Source organism: Rhodamnia argentea, chromosome 11 (assembly GCF_020921035.1).
Source record: "Rhodamnia argentea isolate NSW1041297 chromosome 11, ASM2092103v1, whole genome shotgun sequence".
NCBI lineage: Eukaryota > Viridiplantae > Streptophyta > Magnoliopsida > Myrtales > Myrtaceae > Rhodamnia > Rhodamnia argentea.
In genome coordinates this window covers 11,587,441-11,609,830 of record NC_063160.1, presented here as the reverse complement: position 1 = coordinate 11,609,830, position 22,390 = coordinate 11,587,441, and the positions used below count along the sequence as shown (strand labels likewise).

Sequence of the window (22,390 nt, the reverse complement as noted above, 5' to 3'; positions counted from 1 at the left end):
CTCAATGTAGCAAGAAAAAAATCTTGAAGCTGCACTTGTCCCACATCGCTCGTTTCACAAATTTAAGACACCTCATTTATAGCCGAATCCAAGCAAGAAGTGCAATCTCCAGGAAAGAGCTTTCTGATGGCAAACTTCCGTGGGCATAGCATGTTCTATCATGGAACGTATATGATGCATAATAATCATGATTGTTGTTCGGAATGTTCTGGCGTACGTAGGCCGCAGCCAAACTGCAGGCTACCCCGATATCAGCACTTGGACCACAGGAAAACTCTCTGGAGTGTGGCCATCGATCTTTTGACTTTCTATTCTCTTTGTTGACGGTCACTTTAGTGAATAGAGATCCAAGTAGTTGACTTGCGTTTATAGGCGGTGAATTGCGATATACATTTTCCTTTTCTTTAATGCCGTGGCTACTTCCAAAGAAGAGATTATAAGTTTTACCGCTTAGTTATTCGAATCAACCTAGCTTCTTGGTTTTTTGTGTTTGCCTTGTTTGCCTCTCCTTTTCAACCCATACTTCATCACCATAATAATCGCAATAGTCCTTTGTCGTTCAGATAGAATATATGGCCTCATACGCTCATCTCTGTATACTAATTTAAGCAAAGTTGTTTTTCAAAGTGACTTCTTGATAACCACGACCAGCAAAAGACAATGAAAAACAGAAACATCGTGTGATCTATAATATGTAAACTAAGTCCATCTCAATTATTGATCATGTGATCTCCACGATAGGACATTTACAATTAACGATTGAAATGATATTGGCTTCCATTATTTATAAACCATGCAATAACTTATGGATGCGATTTGCTCCTTACATCAGCTTGTCTCGGGGAATTCAACTTAAGTAGTCTTTTAGAACAACTTCATTTGTTCTCGTTGTTACTTATATGAGAGTTGGAGACAAGATATTTCTCTAAAGTTTACCTAGTTTGGCTCTTCAAATCATGTGGTTCTACTCATTCAAGGTTTGAGTTCTTGAAGGAAATATCTACAATCTCGCAAGTGTTTTTATGGGACCATTCCCACATTCAAAGTGGATCATTGGATAAAAGGGAAATAACATGATTCATCAGATCTGCTTTGTAAATTCAATTTTTCGCTGTAACTTACTTTGTTTCAAGGAAAGTATAAATGCAAACGTAATCAAATTTACATTTGATTAAGAAAACCTACATTGAGTAAAGAGAATAACTAAGACACAAGTTGGAAAGCTTTACAAAGTGTAAAGGAAAGTTACAATTGATTAGATATCTATCTATCGATAACACACAAGAAAGTTACCATTAACTTAAGTAATTATTATTCTTGCAGAAAAATGCAGACCATAGGATCCAAAAGATTTGTAACCACAAAAGGGCAACCACGCTCTCTAAAGAAAAGTTACAAAATGAGATGTTATTGAGATATTACTATTGGTATTGGTGAGGACGACCGTGTACGCCATAGGAAACTTATGATCCATTAGGTAATTTTCCAACAATAGCAACAACAAAAAAAAACATTACTATTTGCTTAAATAAAAAACCCTTTTTTTGGAATGTTAGGAACTTAGGATCCACATAACTTACAATTACAAAAGAAAAATTACGTCTTTTATTGAAAAATTACAAAATGCTTTGTAATAGGTTACGATGCTTTTTAGGTTCCTCAACTTTGCTTTAATGTACAATATCATCATTGGACTTTTCAACTTGTTTAATAAAATCGCTGAATTATTACTGAATATTCGATCTAGTCGGTAGACATATGAAAATATTCAAGTTGGTTCTTCCGTTAATTCAAGTTAACCAAATATGCTAATGTAGCTTTCAAACCTAATTGGAAAATTATAAAAAAAAAATTTAGGACTAAATTAGCATAATTAAAATATTTAATAGAAAATTGCCGAGCGTATAAAAAACTTCAGACTTTTAGGACGATTTTCCCTCTTTAACTGTGTTGCATCATAAATATGGGGATTTCTTTCGCCCCTTAACTCCTTCTTCACTTTGCTACCATTTATTAAAATCACTGAATTCGGTCTAAATAGTTAACCACAAAATTGAATTAAGACCCGTGCCCCCCTAGAGTATTAGTTACCATCAAAATGTTCCACAAAGTTTACCCAAAATTCCCTAAAATTTAGTCATAACATTGGCTTCGTTTGGCAACCACTTTATCAAAGGTGTTTAAACCTCTTATGGACGATAGCAAAAGCTAATCGTTTGCCAATTTTTTCTCTTTAGTGTTTTGCACAAATCAATTACATTTTCAAAGTGCTCTAGAGTCGTCATCATTATTACTTATTTTTCGTGAAACAAATGAAGCCAAAATGTATATATGTTCAACATTAACCAATTGAGAAATTTCATGATCTAATATAAATAATCGATCCGTAGTACTAAACTTCATATATATACACACACATATGCGATATCTCCGGTGAAGGCTCTGGAGAGCGACCGGATTTGGCAGGTTGTGCAACTCAGGGGATGTGGCCTGAGGTCATGTGAGGGATATGGGCAACCTGCCGGTCGCCAGCCGCCCAAGCATGGGCGAGGTTTGAAATTACTCATTTCAGTGCGACGAGCAAAAACATCAGATTTAACAAAAAGCAAATCGCAAGATTAATCGCAAACGGCTTAACTGCTCGATTCGCTAACCAAAGAATAAACAAATAACAAAACAGATTAGAGTTCATGAATTTTGGCGATTGCTCTGCGGAGGATGGGGGGCAATCAGTATGAGTAGGAGGTTCAATTGAAACATCACTTTGTTTATAATCAGATGACAATAAACGCATCATCACTTTGCCCCCATTCTCATTTACCAACCAGGGAAAGACGGAATGCTAAGCAAAATCAGCGAACACCTTTTCTTTCCACCAAAAAAAAAAAAAAAAAATCAAAGCAAAAAGTGTAAGATCGAAGATTGGATCTCGAGTTTCTCTCGGACAAATGCCTCGATTTGTCGTCACGATATTGAAAGAATGGAAAATCATCGGACTCGTCATCGATTTTTGTTCGTCACTGAGAAACAAAACAAAATGTTTTGAAGAATCGCGAGTCTCCACGAAAAAATCGCTGTTTAGAAGGGGAAAAGAAATCTGATCGATGGAAAACAGAAACGTGACAGAAGTTCGTAAATCTTAACCGCGAATCAGAGCACTCACAACTGACCGGAGTGATTCAGATCATGGCGGAGGAAGCGGTGGAGACGGAGGAGAGTACCTGAAAAGGGTTGAGGATCGTCGGCGCAGAAGTTTGGAAGTGGAGTTTGATTTATAGAGCCAGGAGCGATCGGCGTGCTAGGGTTTGATTGCTCGTGGAGGTGAAGTGGGAGGAAAGAGAATAGGTGGGCACTGTGAGAAATCGGGGTAGGCCCGCTAAACCTTCTCGTTGGGCCGGACTCGGTCCAATGGGCTTCAGTGGGTAGTTCTTATCCAGACGGGGAATTTCCTCCCAAGACCCGGATTTACAAGACCGGGTCGATCTCCACCGTCGATTTGGCATGTTCGCCGTAATTATCGTGGGACCTACCAAGTCAACGGTTTACATAGATCCTCTCTCCAATGGACCATTGATCCTCTTTTATTTCTAATAAGCTACCCATAGAAAGAAAAAAAATACTAGCAAGGAGTGACATTTCACCGTTTGATTTGATTGTCAACACTCACGCTAGACTTAGGTGCATCGCCTCTCTCGAGCTTTCTTACTCGCATCTGGTGACATGCGGTGACGAGTTTGCCTTGCGGGTAGTCATTACTTGCTTGATGCCTTAAACCGAACATTCCAGTAGTAGCAGATGAGATAGGATCTGATCCCGTCCAGCAAAAAAATAAAAATAAACGGTCTCTAGGATTTAGTCACACATTATTTGGGGGGTTGCATAAGTGCTGTCGTATACAAATTTAGCTGTACAGGAAGATAGTGCCATTTTTAATACCCATCAGCAGCTACAGTTCGTTAGTACAACCAAACAAAACAAAGCATAATCGCTAGTAAACTGAGGACCTGCCCTAAAATGAAATCTTAGCTTCAGGTATCAGGATCAGTTCCCGCATTGACATACATCATGATCCTGAGCCAAAGTAACAACTCCAGGACATAGAGAGGGATTACTAGGATGGAACGGTATGATCTCTTAGAAGAAGTGAAGCACGAGCGCCCAAACTGGGAACACAATTAGAAGCACGATCCCAAGCGTGTTGGATATCCCGTGCGTCTGTGTGAGGGAATTCCTGAACCCGCCCGTCGCCCGGATGTGCTCTTGCAGGAGGTAGCACCCAATGAGAAGGCATATCAGGACTCCGATCCAGCGGTCTCGCAGCGTGTGCGCGAAGAAGTGGGGCGCCACTGTTAGAAGCAGGATCAACGAGCCCGGCATCGCCAACCATTCTGCATCGATCAACCAGGAAAAGGAAATTATATGTCAAACGAAGCAGTGACCAAATTTCATTATAGATGTCAGTTTAATAACTCCGTGGTCGATTTTCTTCCTGTCATAACGTTTGGTACGTATAATTCGAGCAGCGAACCGGCCCAGCCTGATGGATCTACCTGGGAAATGGCGGGGGAAGAAGAGCCTCAGCACCACTGCAGTGAAAGCAACCCATTTTCCAATATCATCTCTGTGAAAAATCATAGCTTGATAAGGACACACTATTCACAAATATGCAGGAGGAAAAAAAAAAAAAAATTTGATCTCGAGCTATTTGTGATGCCTAAAATCAACTGCTTGTTGGTGATATCACGAAACAATGTGACTTGAAAATTTGACAGTTCGGTTCCAGGTTCCCATCAGTCAAATTTGTTCGAGCGCAGTGCTGCAACAAATGCTTGTACGGGTCCTTTTCTCGGTATCGTATAATAACAGGTTGATTCATCCAACATGCAAGCGCAAATAACCTCGAACTGAACCCGCTATGACACATATGATGCACAAAGTTCTTGTCATGAATTGCCAGGCCTATGTCAACTTCCAAATGAACTCGCAATTCGATTATCTTGTGCTTCAACAATTGAAACGATGTGATCATTACCTCACCATGTGAAACAAGGACGAAGGCAGGCTGAAGAAAACGTAAGGGACCAAGAGCGAGGTCAGCATGTTGGTCCTCCAGTTCGTGCGATCCAGTATCAACAGGTATCTGCCAAGTTAGTCACAAAACAGATTCCTATAATTGTCTAAACTGAAAGAAACAGGCGGCCTCGCGTCGTTCGGCACGGAGAAGGAGAGAAAGGAACGAAAGAACTGACATGGCAGCGAGGGATGCAGTCCACTTGAGGAAAGTGGTGCCGAAGCCGAGACCACCTAGCTGGGTGGCATGATTGAAAAGCCTCTTAGCAGCAACCTTGAGCTCGAAGATGTCGGAGCTGATCAGGTCGTCCATGGCCGGATTGGTCCTCATCGCCAGATAATCCATTCTCCCCATTTCTTTGCACCGCCAACAGAAGGCAAGAACAAGAAAATGCAGATCTTGGAGAAGCAACAAGTTCAGAGAAGAGAGCGAACGATGGCGATCACTTCTGGAACTGGAGTTGATGATGGTAGCGAGCGAGGAAAGTAACATGAAGGGGTACAGTTTTGTATGCTTCTCGGAGGGATTGTCGTGGTGTCAGAACCCTGCGAAGGTTCGGATCTTGAACCGTTTCCTGCTTTTGACTGTTGAGTTCCAGTGCCCTTCTCCTCCATGCGAGTTCGCCCATGAAAGAGGGCTTCGCACGTGGCGCCTTTTGGCTTGGACGACAACCCTCTTTTTCAGCAAAGAGCACTGTTCACACGACACGTGGACAACACCAGAAAATGTGGCAATGTGGCATGGACAGAGACTTGGCAATGCTCGGGGTGATGTCATGTGTTGGACAGAAACAATCACAACATAAAAATTGTGCGAGAACTTGAATTTTTTTGTCTAGAATCCGATGCGAGTTCCACTTTTCTGGACTTGGATTAAGCTGTTGAATTTGAGAGTACAGAAGACTTGTAGGATCGCGGATTGCTAGTAAAAAGCAAGGGAAATAGTTAGCGAGTCCACACTGTTGAGAAAATTATATTTGATTTTGAAGGGAACAAAACTCAATCAATCTATTGAAAAGACTTTGATCTATACAATGAGGATTTATTATAAATATGTCCCTACACCTTTAATACTAAATGAGCCCAAAGCTTTATTTTGATAGAAGCAGAACTTACGAAGGTAGACTCACACAAGATTCCACAGAGATATTTAAATCTAAAAATTCAATCTTATTCTTATTTATTGAATAGGCTAAATTTTTCTCACTAACGGTCAATTATCTGGTTACGATTGCATTTCTAAAATAAAATTGATTGACCATCAATCACAAAGATTTTCTCACAACTTTCTATATGAGAAATCATGATTGATTGGCAATCACCTAGAGACAATTTCCTTTGTTAGAAAGCTTGATTTAAGGATTCTAGAATTTGATTGTATGGGCAAACAAATCCTCTCAAACTTCTGATCGTTCTTGTTGAGGCTAGTGCTATCATCTATAGGGATGAATAGGATATTTCAACGATTTTTAGAAATTAATGCGGAATATCAACAAGTATGCTCAAAGCTTCATTTCGACGATGATCATTAGTAAGATCCGAGATATCCTCAAATGCAGAGATGTGCACAACTTTACTATCACATCATGTAATTAAAGAGAGTAAGGGAACGAGAATGTGCACAAAAGATTTATAGTAGTTCGATTTTGTTCAAGCCTATGTCCACTTCTTCATGCTAGTAGCCCATCGGCTGGATTCCACTAGTGAATAGCTCAAAGGCTTACAATTTAGTGAGTAGACTTCTTGTTTAACACTCTTACACTCGTATATTCTCCTCCAAGTATTATAATGTAGGATCAAAAGTGCGTGGAGGATGTGAAGCTCTCTTGATATTGGAATTTTGAATTATATCTCTTATTTGTTCATTCTTCAATCTTGAAATCTCTTTTTATACTCCTCTATCTCTAACAATTCGTTACAAGATCCCTAGAGGATTGCTCTTCAAACCTTTATGATTTGGACGAGATTATATACAAAGGATTTCGTAACTATTGAGATCAACAAAGGAAAGAATCTCTCTTTGGATCATATCGCCCATACAATCATGACCTTGAGTTTTCATAGATAGATTACTTAATTAGGTGAGTCATCCTCATCTCTCTTTAATCTACATCCTTGATTGATTTTCGTTATTGAGAATCTCCAAATACGAATCCAACTTGATTGCTAGTTGTTGTGATGATGTAATGTCTCAATTAAATCATCTCAAATATATCTCTTGATATAATTTAGCCATTGCACGTGAAATACTCCTCTTAGAGCTTAAGCGTCACTTCTATTGAGGCTAGCATTATCACTTAAAGGGAGTGAATATGTGATTTTAGGGATTTTAATCAAATTATTGCGGAATGTAAATGAGAATGCTTAGAACTTCGTTCGGATGATAATAACTAGTTGGTTCAACGATATTCTCGGATGCAACGCTTTGCACAATTTAACTATCATAATGCACAATCGGAGAGAGTAAGAGTAAGAGTAAGGGAATGTGCATAAAGGATTTATAGTGTTTCGGCTTTATTCAAGTCTACGTCTACTTCTTCACACCGATAGTTTATTTGCTAGATTCCACTAGTGAATAGCTCAGAGGTTACAATTCGGTGAATAAACTTATCATCTAACATTCTTATACTCGTATGATCTCCTCTAAGTATTACAATGTAGGATCAAATGTACATGAAGGATGTGAAGCTCTCATGATTTTGGAATTTTAAACTCTTTTTCCTCGCTCTTTGTTCTTTAGCCTTGAAGTATCCGTTTATACTCCTTCATCTCCAATTACTCATTGCAAGATCTCTAGAGGATCGTTCTCCAAAACTTTCCCGTTTGGACGAGACTATATACAAAGGATTTCATTACCATTGAGGTCAATAAAGGAAAGAATTCCTCTTTGGATCAAATCACCTATACAATTGTGATCTTGAGTTTCCATAGATAAATTACTTCGTTAGGTGAGTCATCCTTATCTCTGTTAATTCGCGTCCTTGATTGATATTCATGATTGAGAATCTCCAAGTATGAATCCAGCTTGATCACCAGCCATTGTGATAATGTAATATGTCGGTTAAATCATCTTGAATGCATCTCTCTGTAATCCGGTCGTTGCTCGTGAAATATTTCTTTCAGAGCTTGACCATCATTCCAACATCCGAGCTCCCCGCTCAACGTTTGAGCTCGATACATCATCCGAGCCCCTCATAGCAACGTCTAAGCCTTTTCTCACGGATTCAATCATGTGTAATCCACATATATGGATAATTTGCAAAACAAGTATTTTATTGCATTAACTAAGATTAGAGAGATCATGGATTGTTTTGTCAATTTCAAAATCAATTAGGGATTTTTCTCAATAATCTCTCCCTTTTTTATGATGAAAAAACTATTCACATAAATATACCAATTGTTATGTAAAAGATTTGAGTAACATAATGAATTTGTTACTTGATGAATTTTTGCTAAATAATGATGTATCATTTAACACTTTAACAAAAGATAAATTCTGGAAAAGTGACGATTTCGACTTTTTGAATTCATTCTCGAAAGGTAATTCCTTTTAGTTTCTAGAACTTGTGAGCCAGTATCAAAGTAATTAAAAAAGGATATGCATAGGTTCAGAGCATTAATTCTAGAAATACATAAGGTCCAGTGACGAGCAAATGTGACTTGTATAAGAATATCTAAAGTATGAACAAGCTTTTTATAATCATAGCATATGATTCATTAATGTCAACCTATATCAAACTGAGTTCAAAAGATTTAGATTATAGTAATGTATGGTTTTAGAGCATAAAAATTTAAGTTTAAACATTTTTGTGCTAAAATACACAGAACATCTTCTTGTGTTATCTTTCTCAGAACTTGTTCCCGTGAGAACTTGCTCTCAGAGCTTGAAACCTGTTCAATCTATTCAGAACATACTCAATACTATAACATCATTCTCAGAGTATAATTTTATCTTTGATACTTGTTCATGCAAATCATTACTCCCATCTTTTCAAAGATATGGAACATGTTCTGTTATTTTCCTGGAATTCATAATCTCACATCTTTTTCACAATAGAGAGACAATTAAAGGGTATAAACTTTTCCCTCTTTTTGTCATCAACACAAAAGGATAGAGTGTAGTACAAATATGTATTCAATAGGATTTCAATCGGAGCAATAACGTACTGTAGCACTTATTCAAACCTAATACCAAGCAGAAAGAAGTTCAACGAGGTTGAAAATAAAAAAATTTAAACACGTCAAAATCCTAAAAACAAAATTAAACTTTGATGAAATAAGAGAGTGAAAATGATTCTATTTAGGCAGATTTTGAGCTAGATTGGATGAGGATGGGGCTTGAGTAGTTGTGGCCGGCACAAGTTTTGACGGTAGTTGAATCGGAGCAAACTTGGCTAGTTGAGCCAACTTCAAGTTGTTCTCCTCTTCCATTATGTTCATCTTCTTTTTTACCTATTCCATCTCAAGGCATGTTAGATGGAATTTCTTGTTCATGTCATCACTTAGACTCTCACTTAACAAGGCCAATTGACCTTTTATCTAAAGCATTTGAACACAAAGCTCGGTTCACAATTTTCTCGGGTTGTCTTTGCACTCTCCTTGCTTAAATAGAATGTACCATAACTTCTGTGAATTCAAATTCTTTTCTTGATTTATATCGGGCTTATTTTCATAAGATGACTTCCCCAGAGTCCCGACTTTTCTCCGGTGTTCGATCTTGTCGTTTATCTCCTTGTTCATTTGAGCGCACAATTTTTCCAAAGTCTTTATCCCTACTAAGATGTAGCTAGGGTCTAACTTTTGTTCCTCCACTACCATCCCGCATACTCTGCTCGTGCCATGGCTTGCTCGTTCTCTTAACAAAATTTCAGAAGATCTTGAACATAGAAGTCTTCTAAATCGGAATCTTAGAATTCTGGGCTTTTACGTCATAAGCATTCGTCCCTTTCAAAAAAGAAATCTTTAATTCTTTTTCTATCAGTTTGGATGCAAATTCTAAAGCTTCCTCTTCAGAGATAAATCCATTTTGCTTGATTAATACTTTCACAAAGTTTTCATGACCTCATCTCAATCTTGTGTTACGAACAACTTTCACGATAGCTCTAGCAAGTCTGGATTTTCTTTCTAGATAAAACACATCTTGTTCAATAGAGAAAGAGTTTACCAGATTTGTAAGCTATTCAATCTCCTACTTCATCCGATGTGCGGGGGTTGGAGTAGGTGTAGAAGTAGATGTAGACAGCAAAAAATCTTGAGGGAACTTAATCAACACAAGTTTGAAAAACTGTTCTAGCTTTAGATTAATGGCATCTCTAAGGTTGTTCGTCTTTTTGCCGATGTGTTCAACTTTCAAAAAGGCAAGACTTGCCTTCTCAAACATATTTTTCCTTAGCTTCATAAGTTCGCAAACCATCTTGTCTTTCACTTCATTAACTTCCCGAAACATGGTCTTGTACAAGTCCCAGACTTGTAGTTTCATCTCATTCTAAAAGTAAATAACATCTTTCAGGTTGCTCGAGTCAATATTCTTACTCATCTCTTCTTCTTCTTCTTCTTCTTCTTCTTTAGTCCGAGTTCCCAAAGTGGGAGTTAACTCCCCCGCAGATTGTACTTCTTTCATTCCAGCAAGTTCTATTTCATCTCATGTACTATCTTCCCTATTCTCATAAAGGAAAGCATGGTATTCATCCACTATCTCTTCCTCTTTTTCTAGCTTTGTTATATCACACTCTTCTTTCATTGCAGCTTTTCTTTCCTTTTGAATTTTTAGCTTGAATTGCTCAAGGGTAAGATGATCCTCATCTTCCGATTCATTCACAGTATGCTTTGAATAATCAAAGTGATTGTTCAAATTTGTGATATCTATTGAGGCTTTAGGATCACTAAGTTCTAATCTATCAGAGTGACGAGTACCGCTTAATGGTTTCTTTGTGGTAGAGGAGTTTTTTTATGCCATGAGGGCTTTCAAGAAGAAAATTTGAGAAACTTTTAGAACTTTGAAGGTTGTTTTGCAAAAGAGATTTTAAGAGGAAGTGCTAAACTTTTTAGATGGAGATCCCGAATGAAAGTTGAGTGAAAAAAGAATTTTTAGCTAAGGAATTTAACGAGTAACAAGGTAAGACAAATTAGGAAATCGTTCTTAACTAGAAGGAAGATTTAAGATTTTGTTTCTAATCAAAGAATGTGAAAAGCCATTTTAGGAATATACTAGAGTCGGTTAAAAGATTTGAGGTATGATTTCCAAAAATAAAGACTTGAAAAGATATGAAATAAGATAACTTTTGAAAAGAAATACTCAATCATATCAATAACGATAAATATATTAATCACAATATTTTGCATAATATTAAAAAGATTGAGATCATGCGTACCTTATTTTTGCCAAAAATAACTACTTCACCCCAAAAATTTGAATGATTAAACCTAATGTTATAGCTGTTCAGAGGATGACCTCTTCATATAGTGCTTTTCGTCTAGAGGTTTCTCTTAAGCATTGTAGCTCCTTAGTTGATACTTTTTTTAAATGTTGCATTTTGCTCAGAAGCATTATTGACTTGTTTAGAGGACAACTCAAACAAGTATAGAAGTGATACCCAATTCTTGTTTAATATATTCAAAGGAATTCTTTCCAAGAGGCTTTGTGAATATTTCGAATCGCCGAATTGAATATTAACATCGCCGTTATGCAAGTAATCACGAATGAAATGATACTTTAATTTCAATATGCTTAGCTTGAGAGTGTAGAATTGGATTCTTTGTGAGATTGATTGTACTGGTGTTGTCACACTTGATTTCCACATTTGATGTTTCAACACCAAAATCCCTCATTTACTGCTTCATCCATAAGATCTAATCAGAGCAACTCCTCCGTGCTACATGTTCAGCTTCTGCAGTTGATGCTGCCACGATATTTTATTTCTTTGAGAACCAAGACACTAGCATCAATCCCAGAAGTTGACATGTTCTTGAGGTGCTTTTTCTATCCGATTTGCAACTTGCATCGTCGGCATCCGAATAGCCATATAATGTAAAGTATGAGGTTTTGGAATATCATAATCCTAGACTAGGATTGGTTCCAATATATTTTATAATCCTCTTTACTGTAGAGAGGTGCAATTCCTTAGGATTTGATTGAAATCTGGCATACAAACACACATTAAAAATGATGTCAAGTCTAGAAGCGATAAGATATAGTAAAGAACCGATCATGCTTCTCTATAACTTCTAATCAACCTATTTGCCATGTTCACCCTTATCTAGGTTGGATGAAGAAGACATTAGTGATTTAGTTTTCTTATAGTTTTCCAAACCAAATTTCTTCACAATTTCCTTTGTATATTTCTCTTGATGTATGAAAGTTTCTTGTTCGGTTTGATTCACTTGTAGTCCAAGGAAGAAGGTGAGTTCTTTCATCATGCTCATTTCAAATTCATTCCGTATAATCTAAGAGAAATTCTTGCAAAGTTTTTCGTTAGAAGAACCAAATATGATGTCATCAACATATATTTGAATAAGCAAGATATCTTTACCTTCACTTTTCATGAATAAAGTTGTATTAACTTTACCTTTTTCGAAACCTTTTTCAATAAGGAAATTACTTAACCTTCCATATTAGGCTCGCGAAGCTTGCTTAAGTCTATAAAAAGCTTTCTTGAGTTTGTACTTATGATCCGAGCTCTTTTGATCTTTAAAGCTTGGAGGTTGCTTTACGTATACTTCTTCTTTAAAGTAGCCATTCAATAATCTTTTTACATCCGTTTGATATAGTTTGAATTCTTTGTAGCGGGCATAGGCAAGAAGTAATCTAATAGATTCCAGTCTTATTATTGGAGCATATGTTTCATCGTAGTCAATTCTCTCTTCTTGAGAGTATCCTTTTGCTACGAATCTTGTCTTATTTCTTGTAACTTTATCTTATCATCCATCTTGTTTCTAAATACCCATTTGGTTTCAATAATTGGATGACCATTTGGAATAGGCATAAGTTCCTAAACTTCACCGAGTTTGAATTGGTGTAACTCTTGCTGCATTGCTTCTATACAGCTTTTGTCTACAAGAGCCTCCTCCATTCCTTTGGGCTCAACTTCTGAAACAAGTGTGAATGCATTTATGGCATTCTTCAATTTAGATCTGGTTATGATCCCCGCTTTTATGTCTCCAACAACAAGATCCGTAGGATCGCTAGATTTGTACTTTCAATTCTTATTGGATTTGTCATTTTCATCTTCCGGAGAGTTATCTTGATTTTTGTCTTGAGAAAATGTAATCATCTGGACATTTCCATACTCTTAGTAGCTTCATGTGATCTTGAATCTTTAGATGATGGAGTCTCTCGGATGATGGATTACTATTAGATGATATGGTGATTTCGGTGTCTATCTTTTGAGTGTCATTTCCATCTTCAAACCATACGTTCATTGATTCTTCAACTATTCTTGAATTCTTGTTAAGGAATATGTATGCCTTGCTTGAGGTGGAGTAACCAAGAAATATGTTTTTGTCCGATCTTTCATCAAACTTTCCCAGACGATCACTTGAATTGTTAAGGATAAAACATTTACAGCCAAACACATGAAAGTATGATATGTTTAGTTTCTTGCCTTTGTAAAGCTTATAGGGGGTTTTCTCAAGTAATGATCTCGAAAAAATACGATTTATGATGTAATATGCGGTAGAAACAGCTTTCGCCTAGAAATGAAATGAGCTTTGCTTTCTATTAAAAGAGTTCGTCCCATTTCTTGTAATGAATAATTTTTCCTTTCAACTACTCCATTTTATTGTGAAGTATAAGGAGGGGAAAAATTGTGATGAAGACTATTTTGATCACAAAAGTCCACAAAGATTTGATTTTCAAATTCTCCCTCATGATTAGTTTTGATGTTGGAAATTGAATAACCATTTTCGTTTTGAACTTTCTTTGAGAAACTTTCAAAATATGGAAATGCATTGTTCTTATGTGCAAGAAAAGAAACCCAAGTAAATCTAGTATAATCGTCTACTATTACCGCACAATACTTTTTACCTCAAATGCTCTGAGTTCGAGCAAGTTCGAAGACATCCATGTGTAGGAGTTGCAAAACATGATTGTGGAAACTTAATTTATTGATTTGTAGAATTTTTTACTTATTTCCTAAGAGTGCAAGCGTCACTGAGCTTTGCTTGCTTAAATTTAGCATCCGGAAGTCCTCCTACAATCCTCTTTGAGGAAAACTTTGAGATTTGTTTGAAGCTTATATGCCTCAACTTCTTGTGCCAAAGTTCTGAATCATTTTTTATGGATACTAGGCATTTCACATCCTCGGATGATATATGTTGACACCTGATTTTTAATCCATTTTTCCTTAGTTTTATTTTCTAAAAATTTTCAAAAATTCATAAAAAATCAAAAAATTTAAAAATCAAGATTGGAAGCCTTGGCCAAGTATAAGGAACCAATTGTGAATAACAAATAATTTTTCATATTTTTTGCATTTTTTAATATTTTTGGAAAATAGGAAAATATTAGAAAATTTATAAAAAATGCTTTTCGAGGTCACAAAAATATAGAAAAAGGTCTAATATTTTTATTTTAATTCCCTTTTCATATTGACCTCAAGAAAAATTGAAAATTAGATTCAATTTTAGGTGTTTCTTCATAACGCTAAGGATTGAATTCACATAAAAAAATACCAATTGAGTCTTTTTATTTGCATTTTTTGCACATTTTAAGTCTAAACATTCAATTGCAGTCCTTTCAAACTTCAATTTGGTCAATTGCACCCTTAATTGAGCGAATTGCGCGAATTGCACAAAAATCTCTAAGTTCTTTGCAATTTAGTCCCTCAACTTATTAATTTTTGAAATTATTTTTAATTGAGGGACTTTCGTGGCAAAATTGGACCGTCCCCCTAGGTTTTCACACATTCGGAATCAATTGGCATAGGTGGTTTAGTCTAATTTGATCAAATTGGCACTCAATTGAACTTTTCCCCAATTTGCCAATTTAGAAAAATTTGGGGCTTTTGCATAAATTGATGAAAAATTTTGGGCAAAATTGTATTTCTAGATAATATCCAGGCCTCCGAGTCCAATTTTGAAGTTTAATTGCAAAAATTCCCAGTCAATTTTGATTAATTTTAAAAATTTAGAAAAGTTCACCGTTTGAACCGGTTCAGACCGGTCCGATCGACAGTCGGACCGGTCGAACCGGTCCGTAACAATGCATCGTCTTCCCCAATTCATGCGCGAATTGCAGGTTTGAGAGTTGGATTTCAATGGCCAAATTGAAGGTCAATTCATGTATAATTGAGCTAATTGGTGTGGGGCTTTTGATGTTCAGGTCGGGCTCCATCGATTGCCACCGGCGGCACGGCCAATGGCTGCCGGAGATGGTTGGAATCGACGGTTGTTGACACCTGATTTTTAATCGACTTTTCTTTAGTTTTATTTTTTAAAATTCACTAAAAATGCATAAAAAATCAAAAAATTAAAAAATCAACATTGGAAGCCTTGGCCAAGCTTAAGGAACCAATTTTGAACAAAAACTAATTTTTCATATTTTTTAATATTTTCGAAAAATAGGAAAATATTATAAAATTCATAAAAAATACTTTTCGAGGTCACAAAAATACACAAAAATGTCCAATATTTTTCATTTAATTCCCTTTTCATATTGACCTCATGAAAAGTCAAAAATCGAGTTCAATTTTATGTGTTCCTTCACAATGCCTAGAGTTGAATTTACATAAAAAATACCAATTGAGTCTTTTTATTTGCAATTTTTACACATTTGTTGTCGAGACATTCAATTGCAGTCCCTTTGAACTTCAATTTGATCAATTGCACCCTCAATTGTACGAATTGCATAAAAATCCCTAACATTCTTTGCAATTTAGTCCCTCAACTTTCCAATTTTTGAAATTACTTTTAATTGAGGGACTTTCGTGGTAAAATTGGACCGTTCCCCTAGGTTTTTACACATTTTGAATTGATTGGCAGGGTTGATTTGGTCCAATTTGATCAAATTGGCACTCAATTGAACTTTTCCCCAAATTGGGATTTTAGAAAAATTTGGGGCTTTCATAGAAATTGAAGTGAACTTTTGGGAAAAATTGCATTTCTAGATAGAATTCAGGTCCCTAAGTTCAATTTTGAGGTTTAATTGCAAAAATTCCCAGTCAATTGTGATTAATTTTGAAAATTGTGGGAATTTCACTGTCTGGAACGGTTCGGACCGGTCTGACCGCCGGTCGAACCGGTCCAACACAGTGTCATCTTCCCCAATTCACCCGCGCGAATTGCAGAATTGATACGTGGATTTCAATGGACAAATTGAAGCTCAATTCGTGCCCAATTGAACCAATTATATTAGGGCTTTTGTTGTGCGGGTTAGGCTCAGTCAATTGCCACCGGCGGCACGACCAATGGCCGCCGGAGCACAGGGAAATCGCCGGTCAAAGGCGCGGCAGTCCGAAAAGTCAACATCTTCGAATCAGAGTCAAATTCATGCTCATTTGTGCTCGCCCGAGTGTCAAACGAACGTTGACGGAATCATAACCGATTCCGTCACCATCCAACGACCAAAAACCACGTGATCAACACGTGAGCGCGACACCGACTCAAGCTCCGTGCGTGCGTATATTTGAAAAACGAGTATAAAAGCTTGAAGAAGATTCGAGAGAGCAGAGAGGTTCATTCGGTTCGCAAGATAACGGAATAGAGAGAGAAAGAGAGAGAGGCTCTCGCGAGCATTGGGGTCGCTTCGCCGGAGCTCGGATCGTGAGCCACTCGTCCGACCGTCTCAGGCAATCTCAAGCTTTGAAACCAAGTTTGGAAGCTCGCCTTCACTTCCGTAAAGTGATCGCGCCAAGCCAATCGACCCGAGAACTCCAGAAGTGGTAGGTTGAACTTCGAACTTTGCTACCGTACATCAATGGCATCATGCTGTTTTGAGTGCGATCTTTGAAATTATTGTGTGCGTTTTTGTTCGGGAGCATTGCTGATCATGTATCCACCTTGTTCTGGCTTTGATTTTGCATGAACACCTTCAATCAAGTCTGTCAACTCTAACCTCCATGGCCGAGCACCGTCGAAGCTTGCCTAGACGATTCTAGGCCAAACCAGGTTGATCCGACCCGCAGGTAAGTGTTCCTAACTTGATTTTAATGTGTTTGAAGCTTGAATCGCACCGACATGCTCAATATTGCTTGATTAAAGTTTTGGATGTCGCGACCGGGCTTGATCTGATTCTCGTGATTCTGCGGATGAAATGGCTAGATTTTTGGATATGTTAGTCTAGAGGTTCGGACGAGTCGAACGCCGTTGGTCCGAGATCTCACCGGAGCCTCTCGGTCGTCCGTTCTGTTGTCGTCGAGAGGAAGAAGACGACGATGATGTGGCGGTCAACAAGTCAAAGAGATGATGTGTCATTGTGTGATTGGGCTAAGGTGTCGCTGACTTAGCTCGGCCGTTAGCGCGAGCGAGTTGAGTCGCCCTCCATCCGACAACTGTGATATTTTGTTTAGTTTGATTTAGGGCCGTCGGATCTACATTTTCATATTTTTGGATAATAGCTTAATAGATAGAAATTAGAATAATGCAAAAACGGCACCGTTTGTATTAGTAGTCGAGCGGCGTCGTTTTGTGTCCGGACGACAATGCGTCGTCGTTTTGAGCGCGTATGGGTTGAACGGCCTAGATTAGATCCAAGGTCGAATCATAGCCGTTCATTGGCTTAACAGGGCGACGTTGTTTAGGTTAGTAGTATGGGGGACGTCGTCGTTTCGTCTTAAGAAAGAATAAACGGCTCGGATCGAGCCTTAGAATCTAATCGTGGCCATCCCTAGTATTGTAGACGCGACGTCGTTTAGTGTAGGGTTACAAATGCGGTGTCGTTTTGTTTAGTGAAGAGCCGACGGTTGAGATTGATTCACAAGTTGATCTCAGCCGTCCATTATTTTCTTTTATAGTTGAATATTAGAAAACTAATTCCCAAAATCAAAAATAATAGTAATAAAAAGGATAAATACCTATACGGTACCGTTTTTGTTCCGAGAGGTTCGCGAGTCACTCTGGACCAGGTCAACCCGGTCCATAATTATAAAAAATAAAATAAATAAATAAATAAAAATTCCCAAAAAATTCAAAAAATTGTAAAAATTCATAGAAAATTCACAAAAATTCCCGGATTTTCCCAAAAAAATTTTCTAAAATTTTCTAGATCGATTCGAGACTCTTATAGTCTAAATCAAAAATTTTGAAACTCCGAAGGTCGATTTACGTCGATCCGGAAAATTCCTACATTTTTAGAAAATAAATAAAAAAATCAAAAAAATTAGAAAAATTAGAAAAAATTCAAGAAAATCACAAAAAATGGGAAATGGCCACATTCAACTGGCCCGACCCCGAATTTGTGATTTTTGGGTCCCGAACCCCCAAAAATGAACATTTTACCCTTTTGGGCCTTTCGCCCTAAATTTTTGTCGAACCACCCCGAAACCCAAATTTGACATTTCTATGGGCCGATAGAGCCATTTTTAGATATATCGAGCCTTGATTGATTGATTTGATTGCTTACGATTATATTGATTGCGCTTTTAATTTTTTGACTGTGATTGATAGGAATACTAAAACTCCCGTCTGCATTATACCTTAGGATTGTTAGGGCCTACCTCACCCGAAATTTCATCTACATGAATTCATAGGTTAGAAAATCACTCGACATCGGTAACCGAAAGGGCGTCGATGAAAATCTCGGCGTAACCAAGTCCCCGGATCCAAAAATCTCTGGTTTTCGCGGAACCAAACGGTTTCTCCCGACCGCTCGGTAGGGTTTTCCGATCATACCCTCTAATAAATTGATCGGTGGCGACTCCAAATTGCATGTACACTACGCACATGCCACCCAACCATACTAAGGTCGATCTCGATAAAATTTTCTCCGACATTGCGACTCGAGTAATGGGTCTTGGGAGAGACCCGCGATTCCTAAAAAATTCCGCCGACAACCGAGGTTACATTCATATAAAAAAAGGGGAATCGGCTCGTTAACTCTCATTCGCCCCCGCGCATATCGAGGGAGGAGGGTCGCGACAACGGTCAAAGCTCCGGTGAGGCAAAAAGTCAACATTATGCGTCCGTAGTCCAATTGATACTCGTTTGAGCTCGACGGCGGGCCAAACGAACATTGACGGAATCATAACCGATTCCGTCACCGTCCGGCGACCATAAATCATGTAATCGCACGTGAATCAGAGTCGGCGAGCCTTCACCCGTGCGCTCGAAATTTTGAAAGTTGGTATAAAAGGCCCGGGGGAAGATTCGCGAAAGGGAGGTTCATTCCGCTCGCTCTAGCACCGGAATAGAGAGAGAAAGAGAGAGAGATAGAGGGAGAGGCTCTTGTAAGCATTGTTACCGCGTCGCCGGAGCTCAAACTGTGAGCCACTCGTCCGACCATCTCAAGCAATATCGAGCTTCGAAACCAAGTCCGGAAGCTCGCCTTCACTTCCAGAAAGCGATCGCGCCAAGCCAATCGACCCGAGACCTCCGTAAGTGGTAAGTTGAACTCGAACTTCGTTCTTCGTACTATCATGGCATCCACACATTCCGAGCGTGATTATTGAAATTGATGTGTGCCTTTTCATCCTTGAACCTTATCGACCATGATCGCATCATACTTTTGCATTGGTTTCGTGCGATTACCTCGAGTCGGACCTCCAACCTCCCTCGCTCCGGTCGAACTTCGGCCGGGCGATTCCAGCCGTCGCGAGCTTGATCCGAGCTCAAGGTAAGTCTTCTCGGCACCTTGTGATGCTTCTGTGTGAATGAATTGAGTTGCAATGCTCTCTGTTGCTCGATCGATCATCTATAGCTTAAGTCTATGCGAACTTGATTAGTGAAGATTCCATGGATAAAATTGTTTGATTATTGAATATATTGAACTGGAGGTCTGTGCGAGTCGATCTGTGGTGGTTTCATGCAATTCCGGCGAGATCTCACCGTTGGATCTCGCCGGAGCAATTCCGGTCGTTCGTTTAGTCGTCGTTGCAAGGTTGAAGACAAGGCGACCCGGCGGATCGCCGAGTCAACGAAGCCGAGGTGTCAAGTCTTGATAGGGCCGGTCCGAGTCCGAGTTGGCGTGTCCGTTGGCGCGATTAGTCTGACTCAGCTTTGATCCTACGGTCGAAATAATTAGGTTAGTTTGATTTTAGGCCATTAGATTAGAATTTTTAGATTTTAGATAATCGGTTTATTGTTAGAAAATAAAAAAAATTGAAAAGCAACGTCGTTTAGGTTAAGTGGCGTGCGACGTCATTTAAGGCATGATCAAGTGCGTCGTTGTTTAAGCTTTGGTAGGAGTCGACGGCCTAAATCTAGTGTGAGTCTTAATCGTGACCGTTCATTAGTTATGTGATGCGGCATCGTTTTTGCATAAAGAGGCAGAAGCGTCATCGTTTTGTATGTTGAAGGAACGAACGACTCGAGTCGAGCCTTAGGTATAATCGTGACCGTCCATTCCTTTAATCCATACGGTGCCGTTTAGATCAAGGATGAGCGAACGGCTCGGATCGTGTCTAGAGTAAATCGTGACCGTTCGTTTGAATAGGTTAATGCGGCGTCGTTTCATTTAGATGAGGGCCAACGGCCGAGATTGATTCGCGGATTGATCTTAGTCGTTCGTCATTTTTTTATATATATTCGAATAATTAGGAAATTAATTCTGAAAATCAAAAAATAGACAAATAGTAGAAGCGTCGCCGTTTTTCGGATTTGGTAATTCTCGAGTGTTCTACGAGCGGTCAGGACAGGGTTGACTCGTTTGACCCGGTCCGTAAATACTAATAAAAAATAATAATAAATAAATAAAAATTTCCAAAAAATCCAAAATTTCATAGAAAATTCATAAAAATTCCCAGATTTTTCGAAAAAATTTCTAAAAAATACTTAGGTCGATTCGAGACTCTTATAGTCCGGATAGAGAATTTTCGAGATTTCGAGGGTTGATTCACATTGATCCGGAAAATTTCCAACTTTTTTTAGAAAATAAATAAAAAATTCAAAAAAAAAATAGAAAAAATAGAAAAATTCAAGAAAATCACAAAAAATAGGAAATGGCCACATTCAACCGGCTTGATCGTAATTTTGTGATTTTCGGATCCCAAACTCCCAAAAGTGGCCATTCTATCCTTTCCGGGCTTTTCGCCTCAAATTTTCCCGAACCATCCCGGAACTCAAATTTGACATTTTTGTGGGCCGATAGGGCCATATTAGACATATCAAGCTTTGTTTGTTTGATTTGATTGGTTGTCATTATATTGATTGCGCTTTTGATTTTCTGATTGTGATTGATAGAAATAGTAAAATTCCCATCTGCATGTTACCTTAGATCGTTAGGACTTACCTCACCCAAAATTTCATCTGCATGAATTCGTAGGTTAGAAAATCACTCGACATCGGTAACCGAAAGGGCGTCAATGTAAATCTTGGCGTAACCAAGTCCCCGGAATCAAATATCTAGTTCTCGTAGAACCGAATGGTTTCTCCCGACCGCTAGGTAGGGTTTTCCGATCATACCCTCCAATAAATTGATCGGTGGCGACTCCAAATACATGTACACTATGCACATGCCACCCGACCACACTAAGGTCGATCTCGATAAATTTTTATCCACATCGCGATTCGAGTAATGGGTCTTGGGAGAGACCCGCGATCCTAAAAATCCCGCCGACAACCGGGGTCTACAAAGGATCGGCTCGTTAACCCTCGCCCCGGAATAAGGAAAATTTCCGGAGGGTCGCGACAGACCGGCGACTCCGCTGGGGATCGAATGGTTGCTAAACCAATAAGAGGACTTAAGCCGATAAAAATGTTGAGTGTTTTCTAACCCCGTTTTATGCAGATGCTCTTGAAGGTAAGGTACGTCCACTAACAAAAGTGTTAAATGTTGATGCAGATGGGAGTTATAAAGGGTGACGTCTATGCTAACATTTTTGATGCAGATATGGTATTTCGGGTTGTGTGTTTATTTGTGCACATATTGAAGCGTTGTTTTGAATATAAATTGATGTGCATGTCTTGCATATTTTGAGGATCACGATATCGCACACACAAGTGCCTAAACCCGAGCCACGAAATCACCCTTATAGGTCGCCATAGATAGGGATTGGTATGCGAAGCTCCCGTGTTTGATTGCACTTGGGTTGACCATATTTGATCCCGCTCGCTATGCGAGATTGATGATCCTACCCACTTGTTGTTTAATTACGTTTGTGGGCGGCTCATCGATTTGTATAGCGGGAGCCTTTTTAGATCCATACCCGAGCCTTTTTGATTTCTTTAGAGT

General features: G+C 38.5%; 1 protein-coding gene, 2 long non-coding RNA genes and 1 other non-coding gene across 4 annotated transcripts; 1 reads left to right on the top strand and 3 right to left on the bottom strand.

Moving 5' to 3' along the window:
* Positions 1–2,935: 2,935 nt before the first annotated feature.
* Positions 2,936–3,026, bottom strand: LOC115726168. Its single transcript, XR_004013511.1, has one exon. It is a non-coding gene; the product is annotated as a small nucleolar RNA SNOR75 (small nucleolar RNA).
* LOC125312905 lies at positions 2,989–3,236 on the bottom strand. Its single transcript, XR_007196979.1, has 2 exons — positions 3,171–3,236; positions 2,989–3,020 (listed from the first exon to the last, which is right to left on the bottom strand). It is a non-coding gene; the product is annotated as an uncharacterized LOC125312905 (long non-coding RNA).
* A 672-nt stretch (positions 3,237–3,908) lies between these two features.
* On the bottom strand, positions 3,909–5,687 carry LOC115726166 (cold-regulated 413 plasma membrane protein 2-like). Its single transcript, XM_030655925.2, has 4 exons — positions 5,250–5,687; positions 5,033–5,140; positions 4,551–4,621; positions 3,909–4,388 (listed from the first exon to the last, which is right to left on the bottom strand). The coding sequence occupies exons 1-4, from the start codon at positions 5,561–5,563 to the stop codon at positions 4,135–4,137; spliced, it is 747 nt and encodes a 248-aa protein (XP_030511785.2). The 5' UTR covers positions 5,564–5,687; the 3' UTR covers positions 3,909–4,134.
* LOC125312906 lies at positions 5,045–22,172 on the top strand. Its single transcript, XR_007196980.1, has 3 exons — positions 5,045–5,175; positions 6,685–6,687; positions 22,160–22,172. It is a non-coding gene; the product is annotated as an uncharacterized LOC125312906 (long non-coding RNA).
* The last annotated feature ends 218 nt before the right edge of the window (positions 22,173–22,390 follow it).